The sequence below is a fragment of the Mercenaria mercenaria genome, chromosome 10 (genome assembly GCF_021730395.1).
Source record: "Mercenaria mercenaria strain notata chromosome 10, MADL_Memer_1, whole genome shotgun sequence".
NCBI classification, from domain to species: Eukaryota; Metazoa; Mollusca; class Bivalvia; order Venerida; family Veneridae; genus Mercenaria; species Mercenaria mercenaria.
Genome location: NC_069370.1, coordinates 58,024,111 through 58,041,722, shown reverse-complemented (window position 1 = coordinate 58,041,722; position 17,612 = coordinate 58,024,111). Strand labels below are relative to the sequence as shown.

The 17,612-nt window shown below is 34.4% G+C and overlaps 1 protein-coding gene and 1 long non-coding RNA gene across 2 annotated transcripts in view; one reads left to right on the top strand and one right to left on the bottom strand.

Moving 5' to 3' along the window:
* LOC123561442 (EGF-like domain-containing protein 2) overlaps window positions 1-1,585 on the bottom strand; it is a 46,326-nt gene extending 44,741 nt beyond the window's left edge. The window contains exon 1 of the mRNA XM_045353814.2: window positions 1,325-1,585. Coding sequence (XP_045209749.2) covers window positions 1,325-1,333 — 9 coding nt within the window. The 5' untranslated portion in view covers window positions 1,334-1,585. The remainder of the gene's footprint in view (window positions 1-1,324) is intronic.
* Window positions 1,586-1,868: 283 nt separating this feature from the next.
* LOC123561443 (uncharacterized) lies at window positions 1,869-7,701 on the top strand. The gene is made up of 4 exons (XR_006688419.1): window positions 1,869-1,996; window positions 4,928-4,991; window positions 5,813-5,882; window positions 7,023-7,701. It is a non-coding gene; the product is annotated as an uncharacterized LOC123561443 (long non-coding RNA).
* Window positions 7,702-17,612: the final 9,911 nt, after the last annotated feature.

Sequence of the window (17,612 nt, the reverse complement as noted above, 5' to 3'; positions counted from 1 at the left end):
TAAACCAGACGACTTGGAGCTATATCGAAACTATTCTGAAGACCGTAACATTAAACAGCCAATGAAATGAATGAGGAAGATGGTCATCTCATTATTTACTCTACCGCCTCACCCAGGAAATGCATCGGAATAAATATGGTACATTCTGACACATCTTATTTGAATTTACAAAATTATTTCATATTCTGTGCATTTTTATTTTTGGCTCATAAAATGGATTTTTATATTAGCAGTACAAAATGATAATAACAATAATCAAATGTATAATTCACTCTGTAAGGAGACCTAAAATGTATCATGGCGTCCTTTATAGTAAAAATAAAATCTGAGAAACAGTATGAAGCGCGTTTAATTTTCATTAAAGGGTTGGGTAGGGTGACATTACTAAATTCTCAATGAACAACCTTGGAAATTATTTGCATGTGGAACCGTTACAGAACTTACCCATGTTTTCGGATGCCTCGGAATAATTGATGTGCATTCACGTGATTAAATATCAATGCTGATAGTTGTGATAAAAGGTTGAAGATTTAATGCTCTTTTTAAAGCCCGTTAAAGAAATACATGTTACAGTTTTAAGTTTTATTTACTCATTTTTATAACTGATATACTATATTTGATAAACATATGTTAAAACAAACGTAGCATACTATGATTTATTGCAAAACCAGATCCGAGCTAAGTGTTTAGCAGGTGAATTATGCAAGTGATCTGTGTTCAATATCACATTATTTTTGGTGGATAATAAGAAATGAACACATAAATTAATATAATAAAGTACCATATGTTCATGCTATTTATAAACTTATCATTTGCAACTATTTTATCATGACATTAAAATGAAAGTCCGTTTACATAGTACCAATTCACATGTGCCTTTCAACTATTTGTAAAGAATGATTTTATCACAACAGACAACCTCATGGTAGATTTAGAAATTAGATCATTTTTTTAAGAAATGAAAATGATTGAAAACAACAAATTAGGTTCCAATACAAAATGCAATGCAGAATTTGCTATCTAGCATTGTATTCAGCAGGTGCTATTTCTCTTAATTTAACTTTAAAATGTACATCGCAAGGTTTTCATCAGACCAAAACAAATTTCTGCTTGTTCAGATTGTTCTTTGTATTACATTAAAAACCGAGGTCTTGGGCGAACTGTTCCTTTTATTATCTGATAACTGTCGGAACTTGTGTTCTCGGTGTCTCTCCCCTAAATAACAAGAATATTACATTAACAAAAAATAACCGTTACTTTTAAATAAAAAAAGGCATTTGTTAGTATTCATTGGTATTATCGTCCAATTATGAAAACTACTAACCTCTTTCATCAACGCGCCATTTCTATATTGTTCTCACTCTCAATTGAACTTTTGTTCCGTTTTCATTGATCTAAAGGCATGTCCTAAGCCTACTGACACTGGATGTTCTCTGCGAACATGTTCTTCGTCCGAGAATTGCTCATCAAACGATATGATATCCTTTCTAACCCATAAAGGGAAAAATATGCTTCCATGCTGATTTCATGTTAAATATCATCCCTCAGCATCCTGACCGGATACTAGTAATTCAGTTTAGTCATGATTTATTTCTCTTTGACATGTGATTATTACAGAACCAACCATACTTTTTTCGTTCATTAACAATTAAAGAGCGAAATGATCGACAACAAGTTCTGACTTAAATCATAAACTGTCCTTTCTTTTTGATACAGATAAATAAATGAGCACAATGATAAACATTAAATTTATCAGCCAGCAGCTCTTTATCGGTCGTTTATGATGATCTTTTAGTGATATGGCATGAGATAGATAACCTTTATATTTTGATATAATGTAAGCTAACTGCAGTTTTGTATGCATTAACGAGTGTTATCTATCGATTTGAGGATTTAACTTCCTAGCTGACTAGCAAATCAAATACATGTAATATCAAATTTATAATGATTAAAAACATTCATGACAAGTAGGACTAATAGTTAGAAAACAAATAAGGTACATTTTTATGTTACATACTAACACGTGTATCATCCATGTAATAAATACGTATAACATTGATAATTTGTAGAGCTATATTTTCCGTATCGGTATATGGTCAGCGATGAATAAAGGACTTTGTTGACAATATGAAATATGGAAAAAAATGACATGCTCGTTTTCTCATTATAGTGCATGATTTGTAAGGTGTCTCAAAAATGGCATTCTTCGCTTTCAAGCTTCATGTATTTGTGATGTTAGAATGGTGTTCCTACTGGTTAATAGTAATAGAAATTCCTATTCCTATTCCTTATTGTGTGTATCAGTATGAGAAATATTAGATAATTTGAAATATACACAAATTATAATCAGAAAAAAATATTTTCATCAATTCTGTAAGATATATTCGTGTAAATGATGTCACTTTGACCCTGTTGATTTAAATATATATTTATTATACCCTACAAACGAAGTTTGAGGGGATATATAGGAGTGAGCTTGTTGGTCGGTCTGTCGGTCGGTCGGTCCACTGGTTTTCATGGTTTCCAGACAATATCTCTTGAAAGGCTCGGCAGATTTAGCTAATTTTGGCTAGGTGCACAGGTGTTACATCATAAAATACAGGTCAATTTTGACATTGAGGTTAGCAGGACAAAGGGCAAGGTCATAAGAAGGTTTGTCATAACCAGAAGATCACACCTAATGATTCTGATGTCAGTAGGTCAAAGGTTATAGTCACAGTGACCCGGAGCAGTTAAACCGTTTCAGGACGACAACTTCAATAGGGAGGTTGACCATGATCAGCATATGACCCCTCTTGATTTTGAGATTCGACTTTGACATTGGTTTACTTCTGTGGCCACTCCTGTGACAGCTATATCTTTAAAGCATATAACGCAGAAATAAGGGCTGTATGGTAAGCAAAATTGGCAGAATTCATCAACACCGCATTTTCAGATTTACTGTATGTATGTGTGTGTGTGTGTCTCTGTGTGTGTGTGTGTGTGTGTGTGTGTGTGCATGTGTACTTAATTTGTTTCGAATTTAATAACAAAAACATACGTTTTAGTTCTAGATATTCTTTTAAGAAACTTGAAAGTTTCAAGAAGCTTTGATCTCAGCAGTTTGTCAATCAGCATTATTACTTTCAACACTTTTATTCCATTATTAATATGTTTTCATTTACATGAACATGTATCTGTAAATAAACTACATGAGTTGTATTTTGGTTCGCGCATACTCGTACGAGCTCACTATCTGTTTAAATAATGGTTACATATCACTATTATGTATTTATTGCATGGCTCCCATCTTACGGTAGATAAAAGATATTTCTATATATCTAGTCCACGGTGAATGTTCTGTCCTCTGAATCTCCGTCAATTCATGTTTGTTACAGACAATTTCGCATAATGATTTTAGGAGAAAAGTTTAGTTTCTTTTTTTTGCTACATGAGTTTTCCGTTTTTTAAACTACCGATATAAATGTGTTTGTCTAATGGTTTCTTTATACAGTTATTGATAATTGTGTTTGGAATTAAAGGCGCTATCAATGTGGCAACATCTGCTTTATTTGAAAATTATAACACAATCAAAAACAAGAAAATAAGAAATGTTACTTTGTATCCTATATTGATTTAAAATTCAAGTTAAAAACAGCTAACAGTTCACTTAAGGTAGTGGACCGTAATTACAAGCGGCAGTTTCCATGCGATTTCGTTTTCTCGTCTGTATCTTCGGTGCGATTTCGTTTTCTCTTCTGTATTTTCGGTGCGATTTCGTTTTCTCGTATATATCTTCGGTGCGCTTTCGTTTTCTCGTCTGTATGTTCGGTGCGATTTTGTTTTCTCGTCTGTGCGATTTTGTTTTCTCGTCTGTATTTTCGGTGCGATTTTGTTTTCTCGTCAGTATTTTCGGTCATAAATGTAAACCGTACGAGCAATGTTTACTGTATCAACCGAAAATGACAAAATCACACCGAGAAAACGTCATCACACGGAACATATCAATTGTTATTACGGGTCATGTAAGGGTCTGTTATATTTTTTTCAAGTTTCTGTTTTACCATATATATATATATACATGAACATTTGAAGAATAATTGAGTTAAGACCTACCTACAATGGAAATCTTGGTGACAATGTGAAATCCTGTGTCGTGAACTGATCTTTACAAATGATAGATTCACTTACCTTGATGAACTTGCCAAACTGGTGTGAACTGATAAGAGCTCAACATTTTATACATGAAAACTACTATAACATTGCGAAAAAATACCATTTTGACTGAAATTTATCAGTCTTTTCAGATTCCATTCTTACCAAAAGTTTCACTGGTGGAAATATGTGAAATCCGTCTACTTCAAAGTTTTCTTACAGGATTTGCATTTATAATCGCAGTTTCTACCTAAGAACAATTCATGATCTGTATCTATTTGTAATTTATAATTGTTAAACACCAGAAATCCATCAACCACCATTGCTATGCAATCTATCAATCATTTTCTTATTTATTTTTCGTGCTGCATTTCAGTTTTTGCCCCGCTAAAATTCGCGATTTCGGTCTCCGAAATCCTTCTATCATTTGATTTGTGGGTCTTGGTGGATTTTTGGATTTTATTGTTTTGATTGCTGGATTTCAGATCCCAATGTTTATAAAAGCCGGTAAGAAATCATGGCCAGCACTTCGAGTTTGATCTTCCGTAGCGTCATAGAAAAATGCAGTAACCGCTAATTTTTAATTCAACTTTGATAAATTATATCAACTACTGTTTTTGTACTCTAACACTGTTGTTAGTACATAAAAATATCACAATACCATATAGTAAAAGTACTTTAGTTTGAAAGAAATCTTCCTTTGTTTTCTCGGAAGCTTGACATATGTTAAAAGGTCCACCACAACGTGTTACAGTCTGCCTAGATTTCATCCAAGTATTCTTTTACCATTCAGATGAGCTCGAAGAAGAGAATAAAGAGTTACAAGAGGCGCAAGCGTCAAAAGATGCAACGCAAAGGTAATTTGTAATGCTCTGTTTAACATGTGTCATAGTCAACTGGATATTTTTTTCATTATTTTATGATCACCATTTCAGGAAACCTTTGTAATATTTAACAGGTTTTTTTCTAGCTAATTTGGGAACATAGCCTATACCCCAAAAATTGGGAATTTTGACGCGTAAATGTTCTAAATTGGGAAATATTTAGTGCCATAGGATATAGTAAGGATGTGTTTAAGCACTTTCTCATACACTTTTCATGCTTGTTTCACACTGTACAACCTCTTTAACATACTTCCATCACAAAATTGTCCATAATTTGGTCAATTTTTGTGCAGTTTTGATGAAATTTTTTTCAGAATATAGATTGGGAATTTTTGCACTCATTTTGGGAAAAATACATACTTTTTGGCATTGGGACTTTAGCCGAATAACGGCTATAAAAACGGCCGAAAAAAACCCTGTAATATTATATAGATCTTCACCAGTCTTAACGTATCCTTGCTAAAATAAGTACACGTTACAAATGTACTAACGGAACACTTGTTACTTTATAAATATTTTGAAAACAAAATTTAAATTACAATACTTATATGAAGACTTTATACAGTATTATTTTATGTAAAATATATTCAATTTAGATCAAAAGTCAAAAGAAGTAGTAGAATTTTTCACAAATTAATAAGCATGTGATCAGTCAAGGGCATGTTGCAGGTTATAACTTTAAGTTAAAAGTCTCTCTCGCTCTCTCTCTCTCTCTCTCTCTCTCTCTCTCTCTTATAAAAATTTTCTTTTTTATTTATTTTATTTTGTTTCTTAATCTCCATTCTTTTCGACAGGTATTCTTCAAAAACGTACTTCAGTAGATATAGAAGAATTCATTACTGACTTTGAAATTGCTTCTAACAGGTGAGAAAGTTCTACATTACTTATATGTAATGTATATTTATTCATAATGATATTGTACAATGTAATATTGTAATCTGGATAGTTTCACTAATGTGGGTTTCTTATAGAAGAGATATTAGGAATCGTGGCGTGTCTTGTAAGTAGGATCAATACACTCTTTTGTACTAAATTCATTAGATGCATGGTATTTTTAAACTATCGTGCATAGTTTGGTTTGCAGTTCAAAGCAATAAATAGTGTACATATGATGTAAGCTTCTTCCGGCGACCAGTGTTGGTAACATACACATGTGAAACGTTCCTAACTTCATGATAGCTCGAGAAAATTTACACATGAATATGTGTTTTTTAAAGTTTATATTAATTAATTTCGTTGACATAAACTTCCGCTGATTTGACCAAAATGACTATTTCAATGGATTGCAAGTTCGGGGATTTCACATTTCAGAAATAAAATGAATGGGAGATTTATCTCTCCTTTGGGAATGTATTTCGCTGACTGACGCAACCACAAAATCTACGAAAATTAGTATTCCATGAAAATTAACAATTTCGCACAGTTTATCTGCATTTCAACTTCTAGTCATGGCTTTTGTTTATAACTTCATTTTCGATACAATTTTCTAAAAATGTCATAAACATTTATTTATTTATAATACATTAAGTAGCGTTTTTAGCATTTTGATACAGCTTTCTGTGAACAGACATAACAATCCAAGTCTGCAACATTTTTGTCCTGATGAGCGACTTTTAGAGTTTCTATTTTTTTTTATTTTTCGCATATTGGTTTGTAAACATTGCAGTTGTTCGCTTTGAAGTCTTGATAGATTTATCAAGGATGTGACAGGTTTTGCATATTTTTGTCTGAACTACATCTTTGAGCCGGTCAGACATTTAACTTATTTGAGGGCATAATAGAAACTTATAATTTAGATATATGATGGTCCTGTATGTACATCAATATTATCATAACGAACGCAGAAATTATTGCTCTCAGACCATGACATTTTATATATGGAAATTAACAAATTGATAGAAATTACAGGTGTCTTTAAGTTTTACATGGTGGAAAAATTATTGACTGAACATGTTATAGCTTAACATTTATTTAACCTTTGTTCTCTCTTTTCTTCTATTTCAGGACTGTGGACAACAAGTGGCTTATATATAAGATTATCATTATGGTCGTATTGATGGTATTCTTTATTTATTGGTTCTTTCGGCGTGTACAAACATTGATGGTACTATTAATCGATTGCTTCGTCTGGCTTGTACAAACGTTGATGGTACCTTTTATTGATTGGTTCGTCCGGCTTGTACAAACAAGAACCGGTTTAGACTTACTCGCAGTCGCAAATAAACTTTTTACCAAATTACATCAAATTATTCACTTTATGGACAAATGTTTTGGTGCTGTATTAAATACTGTCTATAGATTGTGCGACCCTTGTATTGCCGGCTTCTCCCCCTTGCAATTCGACATTACCAGTAGGTGAACCTGAAGTCTTTGTACCACGTCCAGCACCACCACCGCCTGACCTTCTTGACAACTGATCATTTAAATTCGTACTATTCCTTGTGTATTAAGAAAACTTCGCCACAGAACTATCAATTTAAGCTCTTTACATTTACTTGTTTAAAAATATCATCCGCGGTAAAATTGATACTTCTAGTTTTCAAAATCACTGGCCCGTATTTCCAGTCAGAAATTAATTACTGTGCTCAGAAATGCAATGAAAATCAAGAGCTATTTATTGGCTGAGGTACACGGATGCAAGAATAAAACAATTGAATAAAACGTGCAATCATATTTAGTCTCATCTTGGTGTTCTTTCTTTTCTCTTCGAATCCTTTTTAACGCCGTACTTTATCCTCAGGGTCTCTAAAGCCGACTGGTTAAGCTCACCGATTCTGAATCACCTGCACCTCACTGATGTGCGTTTGAAGTCGAGTTTGGTGTGTATATGTGAGGGAGCAATTCAGCTGGCTTACGGAGGGTCGGTGGTTCTACCAAGGTTCTACCAAGGTGCTCGCTCATATCTGAAAAAGTCCCGGAGGGGCTTCTAGGGTCTTCCTCCATTTTCAAAGCTTGAAAGGTGCCATATGATTTATTTTGTGCCGGCATGACTCTTAACACATTGTGAAGATGGAATGAAAACCTCGTCTATATTTTTAGATTTTTATTTTTAAACTAACTGCTATTTATTTCATGACTGAAGTTTTGTAGCAAGATCTTCTGATATTTTGTTCGTTATTCTATTACTTTTTTGAAAGCACGTTGAGATTTAGAAATAACTCGTCATCGTATACAATTGTGAATATAACTGTACTGTTCTTAAACTTTATTCATATGTCTTTTTGTAACATAAACAATAAAATACTAGTGAGCATAAGTAAGAAAACACATGCCTTAGATTAATAAAGGAAGATCTAAAAAAGAAAAAGATTACCATATGTTCTTTTTACTGACCCTTATATTACATTCATGTCTATATAACAACCGAAGCACATAGCATTTGAATCAAATTATGTATGACAGGTTCCGAATATGTGATATCGTCGACCCCTAAGTGATATTAGCCTATGACAGATTCCCGTCCTTTAAGCATACTGAAGCAAGTCTTCAAAATTTTACTAACTTAGAAGATCTGATAGATCATTTGGAAGCATAAAAGGCAACTTCACAAATTACCTTGATTAAATCATTATATTAAAAAATATAAATATTCAATACCGGTAAATAGCTTCTGCTTATTTTATGTTAAAACATCATTCCAATTAAATATCTATTAGACATGAACAAGTGATATACCACTATCAGGATAATTCTATATAAATTTGTATGTTTATTTTCACTTACAAATCATTAGAGAGTTATCTTTGATGATGTACTTCAGAAACTCGTTCTTAATATATGCTATGCTTCTAGAAAAGGCGATTGCTATCTCGCTATTTATCAATACAGTGTATGCATCAATGGCACAGAAACATTGACTGTCATGACACTTATACATTCAATTTTCATCTTTGAATGGTTTATAATACCTTTACTGTGAAGTGCCTATTGAAATGACAAGAGACTGAATTGTTATTATGCCCCCCTTCGAAGAAGGAGCGGTATATTGTTTTACAGATGTCAGTCGGTCTGTCGGTCTGTCTGTCGGTCTGTCTGTCGGTAGGTATGTAGACCAATTGGTTTCCGGATGATAACTCAAGAACGCTTAGGCCTAGGATAATGAAAGTTGATAGGAGGTTGGTCATGACCAGCAAATGATCCCTATTGATTTTGAGGTCGGTAAGTCAAAGGTCAAGGTCACAGTGACTCCGAACAGTTAAACGGTTTCCGGATGATAACTCAAGAATGCTTGGTTCTAGGACCATGAAAGTTAATAAAAATGTTGGTCATGATCAGCAAATGGCCAAGGTCAAAGTGATCCGGTACAGTTAAACAGTTTCAGGACGATAACTTGAGAACACTTGGGCCTATGATCACAAAACTTAATAGGGAGGTTGATCATGACCAGCAGATGACCCCTATTGATTTTGAGGTCAGTAGGTCAGAAGTCAAGGTCACATTGACCAAGAATAGTAGAATTTTTGTGTACAGTAACCAAGTAATTTCTGTTCCTTTTGCAATTACTGAATGCATCTTGTTTCATATGTATTAAAGGAAAGCATATTGCTACTTTCACACTTTATGAAGAAATGAGGAAGGGGTGGATTTTTAAGAAATTGATGGTGGGAAGATAAAAAGACCTATTCCTAGATTGATATAATACTCATGGACACCTGTAATATTCAGTATTTTGTGGATAAGGATGTGGTACTATGAATGTAATAAGAAAACAGAGGTCTTCGTGAAAGTACATCCAACACAAGATATTAAGCTTTTGTATAGAGAAAGAACAATGTTGTACTTCAGAGTTTTTCTTTCTAACCTACCAGGTTTGCTTAAACAGGTAAACTTTTAACGCCCTGGATCGACGCCATCTTTCTCATTAATAAAAATGTAAAAATAATGGGTTTGGGATTAGCATTTCAAGGGCATGATATGACATTATACGAAATGAATACCGTAGTACAGGTATCTAAGATGCTACGATGGTCTGGTAGGTTAAAAGACATTGTCGGTTTACGTGAAGTCTGACTGTGAACATGGGATACGTGCTATCAAAGGGGCGTCTCAAAATGCATTTTATTTAGAATACTCAAAACACTCAAAGTTTCGTTTTTAAAATTAATAAAACATGTTCAAACGAAACCCAAAGTGAAACATTCTTGTTTTGCCGGTTTAAAAGTTCCACTAATTATAACATTTAGCATTTTGACTCCATACCTCATGTTTTTATTTCGATGTAAATGTGATGTGGAACCAAAATTTGTAGTCCTGTTTGGCGCCATATAACCTATACTGTGTCGGTGCGCCGTAAAACCCAAATAAATAAATAAATAAATAAATAAATAAATAAATAACATTTAGCAAATGCAAAACCTGTAACATTCTGATTTATCGTTTGGTTGTCGCCGGTTTTGTTCACTTCCTTCCTAGAAGTCCTGCAAAAATATCTATGGATCTATAAAAAAAAAGTTAAAAATTGCAGTATGTTAATATAACAGTTCTTTTAACATCACATTCCTACAACTGTACACAATACTTTTTCACACCACACTTTTGTCAGTTTCATTTCAATCTCACCAGGTGATGTTTGCATATGTAACGTATACATTTAATTTACTGTTCATCGTATAAAGTGATGCTTATTATTGTCAACACAATTTTGGAAGTTTAATTTCTACCTTTGTGTTTGTTTCAAGCATGATTCCTTTCAGTTGTTTTTAAGTTAGTTATATACTTTTCATATACCTTAATATGCTGAATTAATAGATATCTACTGACTTCGATATGTTCGTGTTTATATTTTCATGTTAGCGAAATTTTAAAGTATAAGGACGTTTCATTTAACTATTCCGATTTTCAAAATGCCCTCAGATTCAAGGTGCAGGTAGGGTGTATTTAACTGTGACACAGCAATATAAATACGGCAAAAATACGTTTGCACTGCTTTGATCGCAACAGAATCAGTTACATTCGGTGTAAAGCAAGCAGAATGTATGTTAAATATACAAGGTAAGGGTAGATTTCCCAGAAACAGAGAACACCCAAATACTTTTTGTTAAGAAGTCAATACACGTCTTGGTTGTGCCTTTTTATGATTTAGGTCATAATACCGAAAATTGTAATTTTAATTGTAACTTGAGCAAGTACGATATCTGATTTGTTCTTTGGATAACACTTACTAGTTCTTACATCTCGGATGGATTTGAGTGTCTATCAAGCATTGTGTGTTTTTTACTCAAGCACAATAATCTATTAATTGAAATTACTTTAGTACATTTGAAATTACATAAACCAAGCATTATAACTAGATGAGTTATCTTATTCATCGTTTATTCATCTTTATTTATTGTCTTTTCTCTTATTTTTCTTATTCTTTTTCGTCTTATTTTGTTTTTTTCTATTTTTGGGTTTTATTTTTGTTACAGATACGTATATATATTTAAGTATGTTTGCAGCCGTCACATTTCTATTTTAAGCTCAGGTGAGTTTTTCTGATCGCTCGATGTCCGGCGTCCGGCGTCCGCCGTCTGTCGTCTGTCAACATTTAGCTTGTGTATGCGATAGAGGCTGCAATTTTCAACTGATCTTCATGAAATTTGGTCAGAATGATTGCCTTGAAGAAGTCTAGGCCGATTTCGAAAATCGGTCATCTGGGGTCAACAACTAGGTCACTAGGTCAAATCAAAGAAAAACCTTGTGTATGCGATAGAGGCTGTATTTTTCAATTAATCTTCATGAATTTTGGTCAGAATGATTGGCTTGATGAAATCTAGGTCAGTTTGAATATGGGTCATCTGGGGTCAAAAACTAGGTCACTAGGTCAAATCAAGGGAAAAGCTTGTATATGCGATAGAGGCTGTATTTTTCAATTGATCTTCCTGAAATTAAGTCAAAATGATAACCTTAATGAAATCTAGGCCGAATTTGAAAATGGGTCATCTTGGGTTTAAAAGTAAGTTACTAGGTTAAATCAAAGAAAAACCTTGTGTATGCGATACAGGCTGTATTTTTCAATTGATCTTCATGAAATTTGGTCGGAATGATTGCATTGATGAAATCTAGGTCAAAGTTGAATATGGGTCATCTGGGATCAAAAATTAGGTCACTAGGTCAAATCAAAGAAAAACTGTGTGTATGTGATAGAGGCTATATTTTCATGCCCCCCTTCGAAGAAGGAGGGGTATATTGTTTTGCAGATGTCTGTCGGTCGGTCGGTCGGTCGGTCGGTCTGTCTGTCTGTCGGTCGGTCTGTATGTAGACCAATCCGTTTCCGGATGATAACTCAAGAACGCTTGGGCCTAGGATCATGAAAGTTGATAAGAATGTTGATCATTACCTGCAGATGACCCCTATTGATTTTGAGATCTGTATATCAAAGGTCAAGGTCACAGTAACCCTGAACAGTTAAACGGTTTCCGGATGATAACTCAAGAATGCTTGGGCCTAGGATCATGAAAGTTGATAAGGAGCTTGGTCATGACCAGTAGATGATCCATATTGATTTTGAGATCAGTATGTCTAAGTTCAAGGTCACAGTGACCCAGAACAGTTAAATGGTTTTCGGATGATAACTCAAGACTGCTTGGGCCTAGGATCTTGAAAGTTGATAGAGAGGTTGGTCATGACCAGCAGATGACCTCTATTGATTTTGAGTTCAGTAGGTCAAATGTCAAGGTCACAGTGACCAGGAACAGTAAAACGGTTTCTGGGCGATAACTCAAGAACGCTTGGGCCAAGGGTCGTGAAAGATGATAGAGAGGTTCATCATGACCAGCAAATGATCCCTATTGGTTTTAAGGTCGGTAGGTCAAAGGTCAAGGTTACAGTGACCCTGAACATTTAAACCGTTTCCAGACAATAGCTTGAGAACTCTTGGGCCTAGGATCATGAAACTTTATAGGAAAGTTGATCATGACCTGTAGATGACCCCTATAGATTTTGAGGTCTGTAGGCTAAAGGTCAATGTCACATTGACCCAAAACAGTTAAACCCTTTCCGGACGATACATTGAGAACGCTTGGGCCTAGGGTCACTAAACTTAAAAGGGAGGGTGATCATGACCAGCAGATGACCCCTGTTGATTTTGAGGTCAATAGGTCAAAGGTCAATATCACATTGAACCAGAACAGTAGAACTTTTGTTTACAGTTAGCAAATAATTTCTGTTCCTTGTGCAATTACTAAATGCACCAAGGGGGGCATTTCGTGTTCGACGAGCTCTTGTTCAATTTATCTTCCTGAAATTAAGTCAGAATGATTGCCTTGATAAAATCTAGGTCATCTTTGAATATGGTTCATCTTGGGTCAAAAAGTAAGTCACTAGGTCAAATCAAGGAAAAACCTTGTGTATGCGATAGAGGCTGTATTTTTCAATTGATCTTCATGAAGTATGGTCATAATGATTGCCCTGATAAAATCTACGTTAAGTTTTATTATGGGTCATCTTGGATCAAAAAATAGGTCACTAGGTCAAATCAAAGAAAACCCTTCTGTATGCAATAGAGGCTGTATTTTTTAATTGATCTTCATGAAATTTGGTCAGAATAATTGCCTTGATGAAATCTAGGTCAAGTTCGAATATGGGTTATCTGGGTCAAAAAGTAGGTCACTAGGTTAAATCAAAGAAAAACCTTGTGTATGCGATAGAGGCTATTTTTTTAAACTGATCTTCATGAACTTTTGTCAGAATGATTACCTTGATGAAATCTAGGTCAAGTCCGAATATGGGTCATCTGGGTTTAAAAACTAGGTCACTAGGTCAAATCAAGGAAAAACCTTGTGTATGCAATAGGGGCTGCATTTTACACTGGATTTTCATAAAATCTGGTCAGAATGGTTGTCTTGATGAAATCTATGTCAAGTTCGAATATGGGTAGTCTGGGGTCAAAAACTAGGTAACTAGGTCAAATCAAAGAAAAACCTTGTGTATGCGATAAGGGCTGTATTTTTCAATTGATTTTCATGAAATTTGGTCAGAATGATAGCCTTGATAAAATCTAGGTCAAGTTCGAACATGGGTCATTTGGGGTCAAAAACTAGGTGACTAGGTCAAATCAAAGAAAATACTTACTTATACTCATGATTTTTGCTCCAGTTTTAATGATAATTGGTCAGAATATTTTTTTCCATGATATCACTAGGTCAAACATGTTTACACTGTTAAATATGTTGTGTTATGGTGTGTTTCTCAGGTGAGCGACCTAGGGCCATCTTGGCCCTCTTGTATACTTGTTCTCGTCGGAGGACACGTGTATATAATAGGATGTGTTCCTCTATAATTCAACGTCAATTAGTGAGGCGTGACTTATCCGCTATCCTCTGCGTTTACCGCAGTATTGTTATGAGCTAAAAGTGCAGACACGCCTCGATGCATAAAGTTGATCTAAGCTGTCAATCAATGGATATACAAACCGTTCTGCCTGAGATCTTCATACGCCGTCCAGCACCACCGCCACCAGATCTGCTTCGTGTCATTTCCGCGTGAAGTGAGGAAGTATATACTGTATACCTCTTCGTTTTAACTTGGCATTAGTACCTGCGGCTACATGTATATAATCTGCTTTTAAAAATCACCGATTCGTCCTTTCAGATATAGCAATTAATTGTGAAAACGATATAAATGAATAGTGAAATAAATATGTATTCTGAATTCAGCATGTATTCTGCATTCAATATAAATTCTGAATGTATCTACATTTTGCAGTATACGATTCGTGAAATTCTCTGACTGTACTCAAAATACTGTCAAATAATTCATTGTTTACATTTTTATCAGGTGCATGTCACAACACCAGAAAAGAAGTAAGTTTAGTATTCCTGCAACAAAATAAAAGAAATTAAAAATATAACTCGGCTATAATTCAGCCCAATTTATGTGTGATGGCAGTGCCTATTGTACCGATAAGGGAAAGTAAAAATGATCGTATTTGTTCTGCAAATACTAGAGTAGAGCCGCGTCGGGTTAACGTAAATAACACAGAGACCATAACAAAATATATGAATAGCAAACTTAGGCCTCAGTTTTACTCTCCATTTTTTGGTGTGTGTTTGTTTGTTGTTGTTGTTGTTGTTTTTTTTTATTTTTTTTATTTTTTTTGGGGGGGGGGGGGGGGGGGGGGGGGGAGTAGCGTGGCGTTGAGCTAGAACATGACGTCACAACATGGCGGAGTTGAAAGTTTTGCACAACTCAGAGTCTTATTTAATATTCGCCGAACTCTTATTCACACGATAAAACTATGAAAATAAATATACAGAATGAATGAGAAAGAAACGCCTTGACCTTAAACTAAATTCTCACAACTATTTACAAAGTCCACCGGACTGATTTTATTGATGATCAAATACAAATGTAGTCTATCTTTGTTTGATTCATCATCAAAAAATAATTAAACGTATCAGAAGATTGAAAATTTGTCCTGTATACATATATATATAGTTTATTTACGTCTCATCCAACATACATGTTACTATTTTCACAATTGACATAATAAAAAAGCGAATGTATCTAACATGTTATTGGTCATTCAATAAATGAATTATAGGAGACACAAAAACAGATTACATTCATATACTAATTACATTGCATAAAAGTCAGATTACCTCCGCTAACCTTTATATTAAAAAAACTGCCATAGATTAAGTACTATTAAGAAACTGAAATTTGAAAGCCGTGGCACTATTTGCGCATTATAAAAAATGCCTTAAAAAAGCAGATATCATCCATGATCAGATCAAGGGTGAACTGGTTAGCAGTGATAATCTGAACTACGATAAAAACTTTCACTTAAATATATCTGTAAAAGAGGTAGTTTACATCTTTATACACTAAAATTCATATGAACTTAAAAGAAGGGTAAGAATATACCATCTGAAACAACAAGTATACCAACATTGTAGTTGTACATGTAACAAAATATCGGGTACTGTATATTGCAAGAACTATATACGTTGTTCTAAGCGTAAGTTTTGACCATTTAGTGCGACATAAATACACATGCGAAAAACGTACCACACGTGTTTAAACTCAGCATGAGTGTAAGCGAAACGAATGCACACACATTGATGGAGTTTGATGATACGACAGCATTATTTTAATTTTACCCGGACCTAGAACTATAAGGCATACAGACACTAAATAGCCTGAGCACCTATGAAAAAATCGTAGTCGCATAATGGCGGATTCAAATAGTTCTCAGTTTTTTTTTGCTGTAAGAAGGATTTTTCCTTGAAATCATTGCTATATATCGGTTGAAATCATATTGCATGCCTATACTTGACATACTGGTAGCATGTGCATGTTGAAAAAAGACTCCAAACTGATTTAACATGTGAAATTTATTCATACACCTCTACCCTAAATTGTGATTGTCATTTCAGTGTAAAAATTACGGTGTGTCCGTTTGACCAGAAATATTTTTCTTGCATCAAACACGACCCCTACTTTTCTTTGGATATTTTTACAGTATAAATGTTGCTCTACAAGAAAATGTAAGTTAAAGAAATTTAAAATGGGTCTAGGTGTGTATAGCAGCATTGTGAAAACTTGTCATTTTATATAGAATATATGTGGTGGCTATTTAGTGTGTTATAACCTATAAGAATTGTCCCCCGGTAGAATTACTAAATTTTCTGTCGTCTGCAATAAAATTTTTTTTGTAAACATGGCACATCAACCCAGACAATTGATTTTTGAAAGAATTAAGCAAAAAATAAATGAAAATTCTATACCGATGGGGGAAAAATGGTGTCGGAAATGGCTTGGTTGTACGACAGTAAATAAAAACCCTAGCTATGGAAAAATAACCACAAAACTGCCTGGAAAAACTGTCAGGAAAACAATATTATGTGCACAGACTTATGTGTCAGGCCACTAGAAATATTTTAAAAATACCCGAAGCCTACACGTGTCGCATATATGCCACTTTTCTCTGTGTGTGAACCCGGAACATTTGAGCATTGAACCCAGTTCAAAAATAATGAAAGGCAGAAATGTGGGGACCAATGCTCAGGCCATAAGTTTTAGGGAGTTTTCTTTCAAGGACTGTATTCTATGGTATACAGTAGTTTACTATTTTTGTATAATATTTTTGATAAATATAGCACTATTATATACACAACTTATACAAGGCTTATTTACATTTGTGCGGTTAATATAACTTGTTATATGTGTGCTGTGCCGGCTCAGCTGGCCACAAGGCAGCACAATAATTTTTACTTATAACCATCTTTATTTATCCTAATATCACACTCTATGCATAAGCATGATCTTTTAGGTGTGGGGTGTGCTAGAAAAGTCAGGATTGGGGTCAGTGAGACCCTTTGAATAGTGTAAATCTGTATGTAATTTGTACCTATACTGGCGTGATGCAAAACGACTGCGTTTTGCTCGCGATATGTACCTAGTAGTTTTACGCAATCTTGTCGTAGTACTCTGTTCTTAAAAGGTGTCTGATAGCGAAGAGCCTTGTGACAGTTTTACACCATTTACCTAGCTTTAAGGATAACAGTGTCAGCAAGCCCATGATTTAGTCTTAGAATCTGGCCATGGATACGGCCATGGCAGTTGCGGAGAAATGTAACATTTTTGGGCATGCATGATTATAGGATCTGTTCA